Raw genomic sequence first — 15,353 nt, 5'->3', positions numbered from 1 at the left:
GGGATTCTCCAGGCAAGAACACTGGAGCGGGTTGTCATTTGCTTCTCTAATGCATGAAAGTGAAAAGTGAAAGTGAAGTTGCTCAGTCGTGTCTGACTCTTTGCAACCCCATGGACTGCAGCCTACCAGGCTTCTCTGCCCATGGGATTTTCCAGGCAAGAGTACTGGAAAGGGTTGCCATTGCCATCTCCTGAGAAAGTATAGACACTTGTATAAGTATAACTGAATCATTTTGCTGCACACTTGAAACTAATGTGGCATTGGTAATAAATGATATTCCAATATAAAATAAAAATTTAAGTTATAAAAATTAAAATCTAGAGCCAGATGTCCTGGAATGTGAAGTTAAATGGGCCTTAGAAAGCATCACTATGAACAAAGCTAGTGGAGGAGATGGAATTCCAGTTGAGCTATTTCAAATCCTGAAAGATGATGCTGTGAAAGTGCTGTACTCAATATGCCAGCAAGTTCGGAAAACTCAGCAGTGGCCACAGGACTGGAAAACGTCAGTTTTCATTCCAATTCCAAAGAAAGGCAAAACTACCATACAGTTTCACTCATCTCACATGCTAGTAAAGTAGTGCTCAAAATTCTCCAAGCCAGACTTCAGCAATACGTGAACCGTGAACTCCCTGACGTTCAAGCTGGTTTTAGAAAAGGCAGAGGAACCAGAGATCAAATTGCCAACATCCGCTGGATCATGGAAAAAGCAAGAGAGTTCCAGAAAAATATCTATTTCTGCTTTATTGACTATGCCAAAGCCTTTGACTGTGTGGATCACAATAAACTATGGAAAATTCTTCAAGAGATGGGAATACCAGACCACCTGACCTGCCTCTTGAGAAACCTGTATGCAGGTTAGGAAGCAACACTTAGAACTGGACATGGACCAACAGACTGGTTCCAAATAGGAAAAGGAATACATCAAGGCTGTATATTGTCACCCTGCTTATTTAACTTACATGCAGAGTACATCATGAGAAACACTGGGCTGGAAGAAACACAAGCTGGAATCAAGATTGCCGGGAGAAATATCAATAACCTCAGATACGCAGATGATACCACCCTTACGGCAGAAAGCAAAGAGGAGCTAAAAAGCCTCTTGATGAAAGTGAAAGAGGAGGGTAGAAAAGTTGGCTTGAAGCTCAACATTCAGAAAACGAAGATCATGGCATCTGGTCCCATCATTTCATGGGAAATAGATGGGGAAACAGTGGAAACAGTGTCAGACTTTATTTTTTGGGGCTCCAAAATTGCTGCAGATGGTAACTGCCGCCATGAAATTAAAAGACATTTACTCCTTGGAAGAAAAGTTATGACCAACCTAGATAGTATATTCAAAAGCAGAGACATTACTTTGCCAACTAAGTTCCGTCTAGTCAAGGCTATGGTTTTTCCTGTGGTCATGTATGGATGTGAGAGTTGGACTGTGAAGGCGGCTGAGCACCGAAGAATTGATGCTTTTGAACTGTGGTGTTGGAGGAGACTCTTGAGAGTCCCTTGGACTGCAAGGAGATCCAACCAGTCCAGTCTGAAGGAGATTAACCCTGGGATTTCTTTGAAAGGAATGATGCTAAAGCTGAAGCTCCAGTACTTTGGCCACCTCATGCGAAGAGTTGACTCATTGGAAAAGACTCTGATGCTGGGAGGGACTGGGGGCAGGAGGAGAAGGGGACGACCCAGGATGAGATGGCTGGATGGCATCACAGACTCGTTGGATGTGAGTCTAAGTGAACTCCGGGAGTTGGTGATGGACAGGGAGGCCTGGTGTGCTGCGATTCATGGGTTCGCAGAGTTGGACACCACTGAGTGACTGAACTGACTGAAAAATTAAAATAAAAATTACCTTGATGTAGAAATAAGCTAAAAGTGTCTAAATTTTTCTAATTTATTATAATTTGACTAATGAAATAATGGGTTTATGAAGCTTCAGTTCAGTTCAGTTCAGTCCAGTTGCTCAGTCATGTCCAACTCTTTGCGACCCCATGAATCGCAGCACGCCAGGCCTCCCTGTCCATCACCAACTCCCGGAGTTCACTCAGACTCACGTCCATAGAGTCAGTGATGCCATCCAGCCATCTCATCCTCTGTCGTCCCCTTCTTCTCCTGCCCCCAATCCCTCCCAGCATCAGAGTCTTTTCCAATGAGTCCACTCTTTGCATGAGGTGGCCAAAGTACTGGAGTTTCAGCTTTAGCATCATTTCTTCCAAAGAAATCCCAGGGCTGATCTCCTTCAGAATGGACTGGTTGGATCTCCCTGCAGTCCAAGGTACCCTCAAGAGTCTTCTCCAACACCACAGTTCAAAAGCATCAAGTCTCATGAAGCTTATAAAGTAATTATTTAAGTAATTTAATATTTGTTGATGAAGTTAATGAAGAATAATCAATTTCAAATGTATACTTTTTTAAAATTTGGAAGTTTTTTCTGAAAATTATTAAGAACTAATTTTAAAATAAAGAATGTGGATGTTTATTAACAAAGTTAAAGGGAGATAATTTGGTTAAATAATAATTTTTACCTGGAATTATCAAGATATTGCTATTGATTTTAAAAATCATCACTTTAAATTTTCCTTCTAAGAACTATTATTGAAAAATAGTTTTCCATTAAGAATAAGAAATATATGATTAGTATCTCAAGTTATTACCACCAACAATCACTACCACCTCAAATTTAAAAGGCCTTATTCTTCCATTTGGAATCATTTAAGAAGAATATGTATTTACTCAATTTCTCTTATATAATATATATTTGATAAGATTAAAAAAGGCATTATCCAAAGTTGCAGATTTGTGTGTACATTCGTAAGTATAGAACACCAGGCTTTCAGAATGATGATTAAAGAAACTAAATAAATATTTGGTTATTCTAAGACTTAGATGAAGGGAGGAGATACTAAAATAAAATAGGTAAAATAGATTTTAAAAATTGATAATTTATTAACATAATTCCTAGCATCTATTCTCTTGCTCAAAGATTATAGTTTATTATTATTGAAAAGTAACTGAGGGAGTTCCCCGGTGGCCTAGTAGATAGGATTCTCGGCTTTCACTGCCATGGCCCAAGTTCAATTCATGGTCTCCGAACTGAAATCCTGCATGCCCCACAGTCTCCTTCTGTACATATTTTTAAAGTTCATACACAGTACATTTTGCACATGATTTTAAAATCTTCAAAACTCTCACTGTTTTTTATCATATTGTATCCAACTCTGAATTTAATTGATGCTCAACAGGTATTTATATTTAAGATGGCTGTGTGTATGTGTCTGCTTTTCCCCATTTGACGTAGTTGACTATATTGGATTGACAAAGAATCAGGGAAGATGCCTCAGCTGGAGGCAGTGGTAGGATAATAAATCTACTTTTACGCATCTGTAACTTGAAGACCTATTTACTGGATGGGGATGAGCAGAGCATAAGCCTTTCAACTGGCCATTGATTGGTAAATTTAGTTTGTGTTAAAATAATGTCACATATGATGTACTACATTATTTAATTATCCTTAACATAGTTCTAGTCTACTACATAACTTTTAAATAGTAAAAAATGAAATTGTTTTTAGAACATTAAAAATTTTTCACCACTTTTCTTCCAAAAAATACCACTCATTTTTAAGTGAAAAAAAAAAAAACCTCTTCAACTGAGGTTAAAAAAAAAAAACAAAAAAAACCAACAACAACCCAGCAATAACTATTATAACAAAGAAAAGGATGTTGAAATATTAAAACCAACAGATGAGATGATTGTAGATCCGTTTTAGCTAGTTTGTGGATCTAACTTAATTTCTCGGTCCTATGCTTTCACCAGTTAGAAAACTGTCATAGTCTCTAATAGCACCATATGACTTTGCTGTGTAGTATTTACCTAAGGTAAAACTTAGTAAAACTTTGATCATTGCCTGCCACCCCAAGAGACTGCAAACTCCATGAGGACAGAATTATGGCTTTTGCTACCCCATAGTTATATACCCAGTTACTAGCATAGAACTAGCTGAAATACTAGTCACTTCTATAGTTTATATCTTGAGTTTTTCCCTTACTTACTGTATCTCAAATGTGTTTTCAAAAGCAATTTATAAAAAGGGACTGTTAACCTGCACAAAAGAACACAGGGCATTTATTTCTTTCTACTAAGGTTATATTGACAAGTTATATTCAGTTTGTTTTGGCCATTTAATTTAAATGTGCCTAAATAAATTATAGAACTTGTTATTTATCTGTCTCACTACATAGACTTTGGTTCTACTACGATACTTGTGTTCATGGCAGGGTTTCAATTATTTCAAGGACCTTGGCTTAAAAAGCACCTTTTGTTTTCTCCACTATTATGTTATTTGGTATTCATATGGTTTTATTTATAAATAAGTAGAGAATGTAATATCAGGACTACTTATTTAGCATTTACATAGCACTTTATCTTGAGAGTTACATAATGATTTCATAATAATATAGAATTATTACCATATTTGCCCTCTTATTTTACACTGTAGGGATTAATGTGATTTGGAGTTAAATTTTATTTTTACCCTAAATCACTAATCTGTAACTTAAAAGTGTTTTTTTGTTTGTTTGTTTCCTTTTAAAAGATACATTTTCCCTAGAATACAGAAGAAATGAATAGCAAATAACCTTCTCAGTAAAGCAAACTGGAGAGGTCTTTTACATCTCAAAACAATCCAAGTATTTTTCTTATTTTTACAGAGAAAAAGGAAGACTATAGGTGAATGGTGTGGTGTATTGCACTAGAAATATATGACTGGGGAAATCTTAACCCCTACTCCACCACCAAAATTCAGGAAAAGTTGGACTATTTTCAGAACTATTCTATGTCTTATTTTTAAAAGTCAGAAAAGTAAAATATTCTTTTCCTCATCTAACTTACAAAGATATAGAAGGAGAAAAAATGTGCACACCAACAGTCTCAGGGAAAAAAAGCCCCAATATCTGGAAAGTGTAAATTGTTTTCCTCTAGAAATGAAAAAAGCACTTTAAGTTTTCACATACCAAAGAAGTTAATCAAGCTGTTGCTTATATGATTGAGGGGATTAAAACTGTTAACTTTAAATATCTACACACTGAAGATAAAGATATCCAGATATTGAAGCAGCAACATTTTTTTCTACTTTCATATTCAGTATGGTTGCCTCAATATAGAATTTTTATAGGAAAACTATGAGACAACATTCAACAAGTCATCCTATAAATTTTCTCAATAGAAGATCAAGTTTTTTTTTGAAAATGGGATGACAAGGAGAGGTTAACTTTTTGGGTAATGACTGAATTGCAGGTTAAACTATGCTTTAGTTACACATAACAATTAAGAAAATACACTTTCTAAACATTTTTCCCAGGTATTAAATGACATCATTTAATATGTTATTTAACTAATAAAATAACTGAATACTGGATTATTTCTTTTAGAGCTTTCAATCAAAAGTACAAGATAAATTTTAAAATGGAATGACTGATGCAGACTGAGGACCTCAAGCCACATACTAGGTAAATTCAATCTTTAAAGTTATGTAATGGGCTAATAGAATGTATATCCATACTAGCTTCTACTGTATGATGGTAGAATCAGATAATTATAACAATTAAAATTGATCAGTTAACTACATTTATAAGTAAGCAGTACTGAGCAAATGAACCTGATGGAAAAAATCAGAAGAAAAAAACAAAAGAGAAAACAAAATTTGGAAAATAGTGACAGATATAAAATGTAACCAGTTACCATTATCATGTATGAACATATAATTCTAAAATATTTTTTGAGAGAACACGCCAAATCACCTTTTATTTATACAGAAAAGTCATATTTAGCAGAGGACGCATCAAGGTCAGAGTGGCTATGGCCCAAGAGACAAGGCAGGGAGGTGACAGGCCTTCTGAGATCCCGCTTCAGGAAAAGGGGTCTGGGGCAAAGTGATGAGATGATAAGTAAGTAGGTGGTGAATGCTGGCAGCCACAGAAAGGAGAAAGCTCCAGTTGCACCAACGCAGTCGGCAGGTCATGCGTGGAACTCACCTTAACTCACTGCTACTAGCAGTGCCGGGGTGGGGAGGAGGAGGGTGGGGGAAACTGGAGTGACAGCCACACCTGGTTCCTGGAAAACTCCCACCAAGCGACACAGGAACGAGCCCCAGGATGGCGTGAAGTGTATATAAATGTACACATTTATCATTATAAACCTCTATTTCTATCCACATACATACTTAATCATTATTTTGTTACTTCTAATTATCTGTTGCTTTTAAGCAAGTCTAATGTCTCTATAATCTTGGTTTCCAAGTCAAATGTGGTTGACAAAAACTACTTAACAAATGTTAGTAAAATTTTGTGTGTGTGTGTGTATATACATATATATATATATACATGATATAAAATAAATATATTTTATACATTGAAATAGATTGCATAACTTTGTGTATGTTCATTAAAATCCATATATTAATATGTAAAATCTGGTTCAGTGTATGTATACACATGACAGAAGTAGATTGGAAAATCTGAGATTGATGTTACATTGTAACTATTTGGTTTCTGACTTTGAAGAAGTCACATAAGTCTTTTATAACCCACATGGACTTCTTATAACCAGTAGCAAGAGGATGAATTCTTTCTTTCATAATTGCCTGAATAAGAAATGTGCCCACCACTACTGAAATCCTGTATCTTTAAGCACTTAAATTGTTTGGACACCTGTGATGGTCAAACAGTTCCTGAAATGCACTAACTCTACAGTTTTTCCCAGTCTTCCAAGGTCTTTGATCTTGGACAGTCATGTAGGAGAGGAAAATAATTTTCCTTCTACACTTGTAGATTCTTGGTTGAGACATCATTGCATTAATACGATTCACAAGAGAAAAGAAAAAAAAATAGGAAACAGAAATGTAATAACATGTATACTTTCTGTATACATAGGAGATACCCAGGAAAGCTAAGTCCTTCAAATGGCCCAAGCCACCTCCTTACATACAGTGTCTGGTTAAAGACAAAAGATGTTGTGAGCAAGGGAGCCAGTTAAGGGCACTTATTGAGTAAAGCACTGTCAACAAGGGGATAGTTGTTAGGCAGATTCAAGTCTCTGCCTTCACCATTGGTAAGTTTCTAGCTATTTAGCCACACTCTTCTTTCTGGTACAGGGATGGAGATACTCATACAAATGGCGATTTCTGTTATTTGAATGCCTCTTACAAAAGGTAACTTCCACTCAGTTTTAAGCTTCACACCTGTATCTGCTGTTTGTTAAAAATAATAAGCCTAAAATAATCCTTATGCCAAAGAGGCATATTTTGGGTTGGTAAATTCTGCTTCTCTTCAACAAGAATTATGTCATTTCAGTAAAGCCTATGAAAGTCATTCAGTAGTATTCTCCAGGCCAGAATACTGGAATGGGTAGCCATTCCCTTCTCCAGGGGATCCTCCCAACCCAGGGATCAAACCAGGGTCTCCTGCATTGCAGGTGGATTCTTTACCAACTGAACTATCAGGGAAGCCCTGGTAAAGCCTATTTGTACTTAAATTGTAGAAAGTCTGTCTTGGAATTACTAGGAAGTTATTCTAGTCACGGTCCTAGCAAAATAATATTCACAACAAAGATAAAATCTCTAAACTCAGTCTTACATTCTTCCAGTTTGAAGAGAAATCCTTGTTGATATGATGCAAATTTTAAAATGTATAGAACAGAGGCCTCTATCACTAAATAGTCTGTAATTCAATTATCTAGAGGAGATTATTCTAAACTGAGTCTAAGGTATCAGATGCATTTATGTAACTAAATTAAAAGCTGATTTTTAAATTTCTACCTACCGTCCAGATGTTTTGTCTAGAAGGTAGTAGGCAGCTGCATCCTGGGAAATACTGAGTGATAAATGTCTCTCTCTCATTCCCCCCCACCCCCCAGATAGATGTTTGTCTCAGGGTAGACACTACTAGAAATGTTATATCTATAACTAAGCAAGTAAATATGCTGAGAAAGTGATTTTGATTTTTCTTTTTTAATAAGGCCAAGTGGAAAATTTGGAAAGATAGGAAACAACAAGCCTGTTTGGTTCAAGAATCATACAAGTTTAGAAAGTATCCCAGATGATTCATATGATAGCATTGTATAAAAGATATGTGACAGTTTAGATAGTTTGGGGTTTCAGAAATTAATTATCCCCCACATAAGAGATTTTAGCAATAAACATCCTCATGCCAATGATTCACATTCCCCCTTGTTTTACTTTTGTAGAGACACAATCTAATTAATTTAGTCATTTTTAATGAGGGAAATTTATTCTTTGAAGTTATGTAAATAAAAAGTCATTAATTTTTTTAATATTCCTTCAAATTTCTAATTCTACTACCACTGTTTACCCAAAAAGCCTTTTTTGAATTTCTCCTAGAAACTCACATTTTTATAGTCACTTGCTGTCCTTCTTCAGGATCAGCTTCAGAGATCAAAGCTACAATTTTCATCCTGTTCTATTCAGCCATTCAAATGGCTTTTTTTCCCCTTTTTATGGGATTGCAACAAACTGAAACTCTGATCACATTCTCTGCACCAAGCTACAATGACTCCATTCTCTGTCATTACTGAGAAAAGGTAGGACTGTTCCTATAAGAAGACATCTTAAATTTGATACTCTTACAAATAATAATAAAATTGCATGTTTTTGGTTAAAATAAGTCCCTTGGAGATAAAATACATAAAAATGTACTCATCTATTTAAGTATAAAGTTGCTTACTAAAATGAATATAAGTGTGTGGGAAGGAAAGTGTATTTTAATCCACAGGTTTCATAAATAGAAAAACATCATTCTCATGTTCCTACTATCAACAAGTAACTATAAATTCCCTAATTTCTGAAACAAATTAAAGGCTACATACTACATTAAATAGTAAAATGTGTGTAATTTTTAATTAAAAACATTGTTTTTCCAGTATGCCAATAAAATGCATAACACATAAACTATTTTCAGTAAAAGGCCCTCTTCTGAGAAAGCTACTTAATCTGACACTCTTAAAGAAAATGCATTCAATTTTTATAGTAATGCGGGAAGGTATGAAAAGTACTGGTAGATTAAGCAGGCCCTTCTGTCTACTTGGAAACTCCAAAGAGAGACTTTCACTCCTTGTTATGCTTGGGTCTCCTTTTTACTGAAATCTTTCCCTCTCATTATCTACTTCAGAAAATGCAGGATCAACAAAGTTAGCTTTCCAATAAAATAAAAAAATATTTTAACCTTCATCTCTTTTACCTCCCTTTATTACAACTACTACATAACAGTGTCAACTCCCAGGAAAACCTTAGGCAATGGCTTGGTTTCTTCTAAAGCTAGTTTTTCTTCTTTTCTTTTTTTTGAGTAAGGGTTAGGGGTGATATTTTTAGAGTTTTGTCTCAAAGTGACAGTAAAGAAGAGTGCAACTAATATAAGTACAATAGACCTCTAACCTGCCTTTGGATCTGGTTGAAAATTCTGATGGTGTGTGTTGGGTCAGGGGGGTTGTTTTTGTGGGTGGATAAATGATGAACTATATGTGAAGGGATATTTCCTTGATATCTTTGGTGCAATGAAGTTAAAAAAAAAAATTAGGTGCAAAACACTTCACAACACTATCCTTTCCCATCTTTTCCATTCAGTGCAATAAGGCTCTAAGACATTAATGCCTAACTTCCCAATTTGGCATCACATTTACCTGGCTCAGCATATTTTTCAACACTGCAGCAAAGCCAACTCTTTTCTAGACCTATATCCCTCCATGCATTAATTACATTCTCCACCCCATGCCCAACAGTGCCCCTCCTATCTCAAGGAGGGGGAAAGGATAATCAAAGCAGGGTCCCCATACATCATTAGTGCTCCTTTGCTCCATCGGCATCCTGTCTTTACTATGACAATGTCCTGTGTAAATATAAAGTTGTCTTATGGGATTAGACAAGCTTCTTTTCCTTTGGCCCTGACAGGACTGCTGTCCCTGGTGCTGAACCATGTTACCCGACCAGGGAGTCTGCTGCCAGGTCAATGGGGCTGTATAGAAAACCTGGCTCACTGATCTTAAGACCGCTCAGGTGCAAAAACAAGAGATACTTTGGTCACAGGAGCAGAACCCATCCCCCAACACACACACAGACAAACACATCTGCCGGGTGTACGCCAGGACCCCATTTGTAGTTTTCTCTTCCAGACCCCCACCCAAACGCCTCCAACATGGCCTCAAATGCCAGCATGTATCAGCACAGCCCACCTAGACATCAGATTGCAGTACTATCAAAATGCTACTCCCCAAACGCAAAGTCTTTATGGCGTTAGCGTTTCCATTCTAAAAGAAAGAAATAAAACCCATTAAATAAATAAATAAACGAAAGTGACCTTCCTTTTTTCTCCCTCCTTTTCCTGCCCCACATATTCACATTCTTCTAAATAACAAAGCCCCAAATCCCAGAAGAGTCTTTTAAATCTGGGTGGTCTCCCTAGTTCCTCGGTCCTCACCCCTTCCCCCACCTCTCTGAAACAAAACGACGCCGAAAAGGGCATATCTTACCCCGGGTAGAGCGATAGCAGGAGCAGAATCCACACCGTCATTTTCTGTGAAAATACAGGAGTCGAGTAGACTGAGCTTCCTGTGCTCCATATATTTGTCAAACTCATCGTTTTTTTTTTTTTTCCTCCCCTGCCTTTAGCCTCTAGGTTGCAGAAGAATCCCTCCCCTTTGTATTATTATTATGCTTATGATCTGATGGTAGCTCCCCCCACCTGCCTCTAGTAGGTCCGTCACTGGGGAGCTGTATTGCTACCAGCTTCGGGAATTAATATTCAGGGGGCAGAAATAACATCAGCACAAACGCTTGCAGATACCATCAAAGCATCAGCTCAGGGAGCAGCTTTCAAGTCTAGGGGAATAATATAATTGAGGCAGGGGGAGGGTACAGGGAGAGAGGCATAGGAGACAAATAAGAGAATGAGAAACGCGGGCACACTCTTACACATATTCATGTCCCCCCCCCCCCCACCACCACCACCATTCACACATATTCTCCCAGGTCCATCGTTTTAGGTTTGTTTATGTTTGCTTTGCTTTGCTTTTTCTTTTAGAGGGCAGCAAGTATGTATGTGTGTTGGGGGTGTGTGTATGTGTTTAAAAGAAATACTCGAGTCTCTGCGTGATTAACCATCACGCAGATTAACTATGAGGTCAAAGTGGAAGCGATGCGTGCTGCTGCAGAAGGAATTAACACATGCGTGGTGTCTTGCCAGCACTGTTTAACTCTTTGGTGCACACACATGCATGCAGAGAGGCTTTCCTGGGGACAAGAGATGCTTTAGCAATTTGTATACTATATCACCAGTGACAGAAGGTGTCTCTTCAAATCTGCCAAGAATCCTTATTTAAAATCACGCAACATTAGAAATCATGGTTACATCGTAGGGGAAGGGGGAGCAGGTGTTGGGGGAGGAGTGGTTGTTTCTCTGTAAACCATCCATTAAGAAAACAGATTCAGTGAATTTTTCACTTGAATGAAGGGAGAAAACATTGATAGAATTACAAAACAAGAAAAATCTATGCTCCTCAGTATTCACTCCTCCTCCTTCTGCTCTCCATCCCTAGTGAAAGTGTAAAGATACAAACTACTTGGATATTAAATAATATAAATATAAATGCATGAAAATAGCTGCCTAAACATTCAGAAAATGAAGATCATGGCATCTGGTCCCATCATTCCATGGGAAATAGATGGGGAAACAGTGTCAGACTTTATTTTTTGGGGCTCCAAAATCACTGCAGATGGTGATTGCAGCCATGAAATTAAAAGATGCTTACTCCTTGGAAGAAAAGTTATGACCAACCTAGATAGCATATTCAAAAGCAGAGACATTACTTTGCTGACTAAGGTCCGTCTAGTCAAGGCTATGGTTTTTCCTGTGGTCATGTATGGATGTGAGAGTTGGACTGTAAAGAAGGCTGAGCACTGAAGAATTGATGCTTTTGAACTGTGGTGTTGGAGAAGACTCTTGAGAGTCCCTTGGACTGCAAGGAGATCCAACCAGTCCATTCTGAAGGAGACCAATCCTGGGTGTTTTTGGAAGGAATGATGCTAAAGCTGAAACTCCAGAACTTTGGCCACCTCATGTGAAGAGTTGACTCACTTGAAAAGATTTTGATGCTGGGAGGGATTGGGGGCAGGAGGAGAAGGGGACGACTGAGGATGAGATGGCTGGATGGCATCACTGACTTGATGGACGCAAGTCTGAGTGAACTCGGGGAGCTGATGATGGACAGGGAGGCCTGGCGTGCTGCGATTCATGGGGTCACAAAGAGTCAGACATGACTGAGCGACTGAACTGAACTGACTGAAAGACTATAGACCACAGAATAGGGGCCTGCTTCTTGACAGGACGGTGGATAAAGGGGAAGGTCAAGGTGACATTAACAATATAAAGGGAATTCTATTTACTCTGTGGGGACTTTTGTTGTTTTGCTTGGTGATAATTCTGAAAATTTCTGGAGTGGAAGAGTGATGTTAGCATGCTTCTTTCTTGTCTAGAATGTTACCATGGATACTGATACATGGGAGATATCCTTTTATGTCAACTTAGTTCATCCACTGCAGAGGAAACCCCATTCTCTCATCATGGAGAAGCAAGTGGAGGAGTGTTTCAAGGTTCCTGCAACACTGAGGCCATAGCAAAGATGTTCATGAAAAATTCCAAGTGAAGAGGATCAGTCAGACCCCTTCCTGGAACACAGCAGGGGGCCAGTCCAAAACTAGTGCCTCTTCTACAAGAAACTCTTCCAGGTAAGGAACTTGAGTAAAGAGTCCAGGATGCATAGGAATACAACATGTGATGAGTAGATGCACACTTCATCTGCAAACATAAAATACACTTAACGACAGTAGAGAGAAAAACTGTTGGCTTCCTTTAGACTGAGGCGTCATATTCTGACGCCTAACAGACATGCCTGGAAACCTGCATGCCTTCAGAATTTAGAAAGTTATTTATGGCATTTGAACAAAATCCAATTAAAACAACAACAGCATTCACATGTAGTAGTCAACTTTTTTTTTTTTTTTTGGTGGTGGTGATTAACTTAGAGACAGAAAAAAATGAAAATATCTTCCTTTGCAATTTTCTTATTCCTTACTGCACTGTGAGGAATTTTGGCCCTCCTTATATTTATCCTTTTTTTTTTTTCTTATTTTAGAAAACAAGTCTACGTTGTTAATAGCTGTGTATTTATTTTCAGTTAAGACATTCTATCATATTTTTGTAGGCCAAAGCTTACATGTTCACATTCCTACAAAAACTAAGCAAGTGAGAGAAGTGAAAAAAGAAAAGGAAGAGCTAGCTCTGAATCAGGATAGTAGTGGAAACCATGCACACTGGAGGGCTTGTACCCCATCTGAATGGCGTTGCCACTGTTCTGTTCCAGTCAGTTGCCAGAGGAAACAGGAATACAATTATAAGAAATATCCTAATTTTTCAAATACACAGGAGGCCAAACTGAACTGATATACAGACCATTAAGCTGCAAATAAAAACTGATGTGACAATTCTGTCTTCTACCAAACAGAACATTTCCAATTTTCCAATGTAGGTTATTTTTTTTCTTTGAACTTAGTGACAAGCATAGCTAAGCAGTGAGAATGAATGCTATCACATTCACAAAGTAGTAATTCAGATTTGATTCCTTAGTGGTATCATAATGATCCCTGTAAATTACAAGTTATTTCAATAATGGAACACATGCCAGCATATTGAGAAATCTATAGAGGAAATTATACTATTAAAATCTGGGTACAATTTTAACTATGCTATTTGTGGCTTGCAAGTTGCAGTTTGCCTTGGTGGATCCTTCCTATCTGGTGGCTGCTATTTGAAAAAAAGAATAGTATCTTAACACATTTTCTAAGATTTAACCACATACATATTCACTGGTATTTGTAAGAGACTTCATCTAATAATTTTTTGTAATCACCTTCTAGTTATGAGTATAATCACCTTTTATTCTTGTCCATTTTTAAGTTTATGTTTGATGCATATTTGCTGCTGCTGCTAAGTCACTTCAGTCGTGTCCGACTCTGTGCGACCCCATAGACGGCCACCCACCAGGCTCCACCATCCCTGGGATTCTCCAGGCAAGAACACTGGAGTGGGCTGCCATTTCCTTCTTCAGTTGATGCATATTTAAACAATCATAATTTGATAAATATGTTCATATTTTCACTGCAAACAATATACATATTGCTGTATGAAAAGTGAAAGTGAAGTCCCTCAGTCATGTCGGACTCTGCTACCCCGTGGACTGTCGCCCACCAGGCTCCTCCATCCATGGGATTTTCCAGGCAAACATACTGGAGTGGGTTGCCATTTCCTTCTCCAGGGGAATCTTCCTGACCCAGGGATCAAACCCAGGTCTCCCACATTGCAGGCAGACTCTTTACCAACTGAGCCACAACCCACACTAAAATTTTGAAATTATTAAAAAGTAGAAAGAAAAAACTACCACCTGCATCTTCTTATTGAAACAAGCCATTGTCAATATATTGGAGAATTGTTTGGTAGACTAATTTTATCTGAATGAAGATTATTTTAATTTGATATTGTTATTATTATTACTATTACTATTGTCACAGAGAAATGCTGGGCTGGAAGAAGCACAAGCTGCAATCAAGATTGCCGGGAGAAATATCAATAACCTCAGATATGTAATGACAACAAACTTATGGCAGAAAGTGAAGAGGAACTAAAAAGCCTCTTGATGAAAGTGAAAGAGGAGAGTAAAAAGTTGGCTTAAGTCTCAACATTCAGAAAACTAAGATCATGACATCTGGTCCCATCGCTTCATGGGAAATAGATGGGGAAACAGTGGAAACAGTGTCAGGCTTTATTTTGGGGGCTCCAAAATCACAGCAGATGGTGGTTGCAGCCATGAAATTAAAAGATGCTTACTCCTTGATACGAAAGTTATGACAAACCTAGATAGCATATTCAAAAGCAGAGACATTACTTTGCCAAAAAAGGTCCGTCTTGTCAAGGCTATGGTTTTTCCAGTGGTCATGTATGGATGTGAGAGTTGGACTGTGAAGAAAGCTGAGCACTGAAGAATTGATGCTTTTGATCTGTGGTGTTGGAGAAGACTCTTGAGAGTCCTTTGGACTGCAAGGAGATCCAACCAGTCCATTCTAAAGGAGATCAGTCCTGGGTGTTCTTTGGAAGGACTGATGCTAAAGCTGAAACTCCAGTACTTTGGCCACCTCATGCGAACAATTGACTCATTGGAAAAGACCCTGATGCTGGGAGGGATTGAGGGCAGGAGGAGAAGGGGACGACCAAGGATGAGATGGCTAGATGGCATCACCAACT

The 15,353-nt window shown here is 37.9% G+C and overlaps 1 protein-coding gene across 3 annotated transcripts in view; it reads right to left on the bottom strand.

The window, feature by feature from the left end:
* The window catches only part of GABRG2 (gamma-aminobutyric acid type A receptor subunit gamma2), a 130,746-nt gene extending 120,109 nt beyond the window's left edge, over window positions 1-10,637 (bottom strand). For all 3 annotated transcript variants that reach the window (XM_069592546.1, XM_069592547.1, XM_069592548.1), the window contains exon 1: window positions 10,531-10,637. In XM_069592546.1, the coding sequence (XP_069448647.1) occupies window positions 10,531-10,637 (107 nt within the window). The remainder of the gene's footprint in view (window positions 1-10,530) is intronic.
* Window positions 10,638-15,353: the final 4,716 nt, after the last annotated feature.

This window comes from Ovis canadensis, chromosome 5 (genome assembly GCF_042477335.2).
Source record: "Ovis canadensis isolate MfBH-ARS-UI-01 breed Bighorn chromosome 5, ARS-UI_OviCan_v2, whole genome shotgun sequence".
Lineage (NCBI taxonomy): Eukaryota > Metazoa > Chordata > Mammalia > Artiodactyla > Bovidae > Ovis > Ovis canadensis.
Note: the sequence above shows the minus strand (reverse complement) of the source record. Positions and strands in the feature narration are given on the sequence as shown.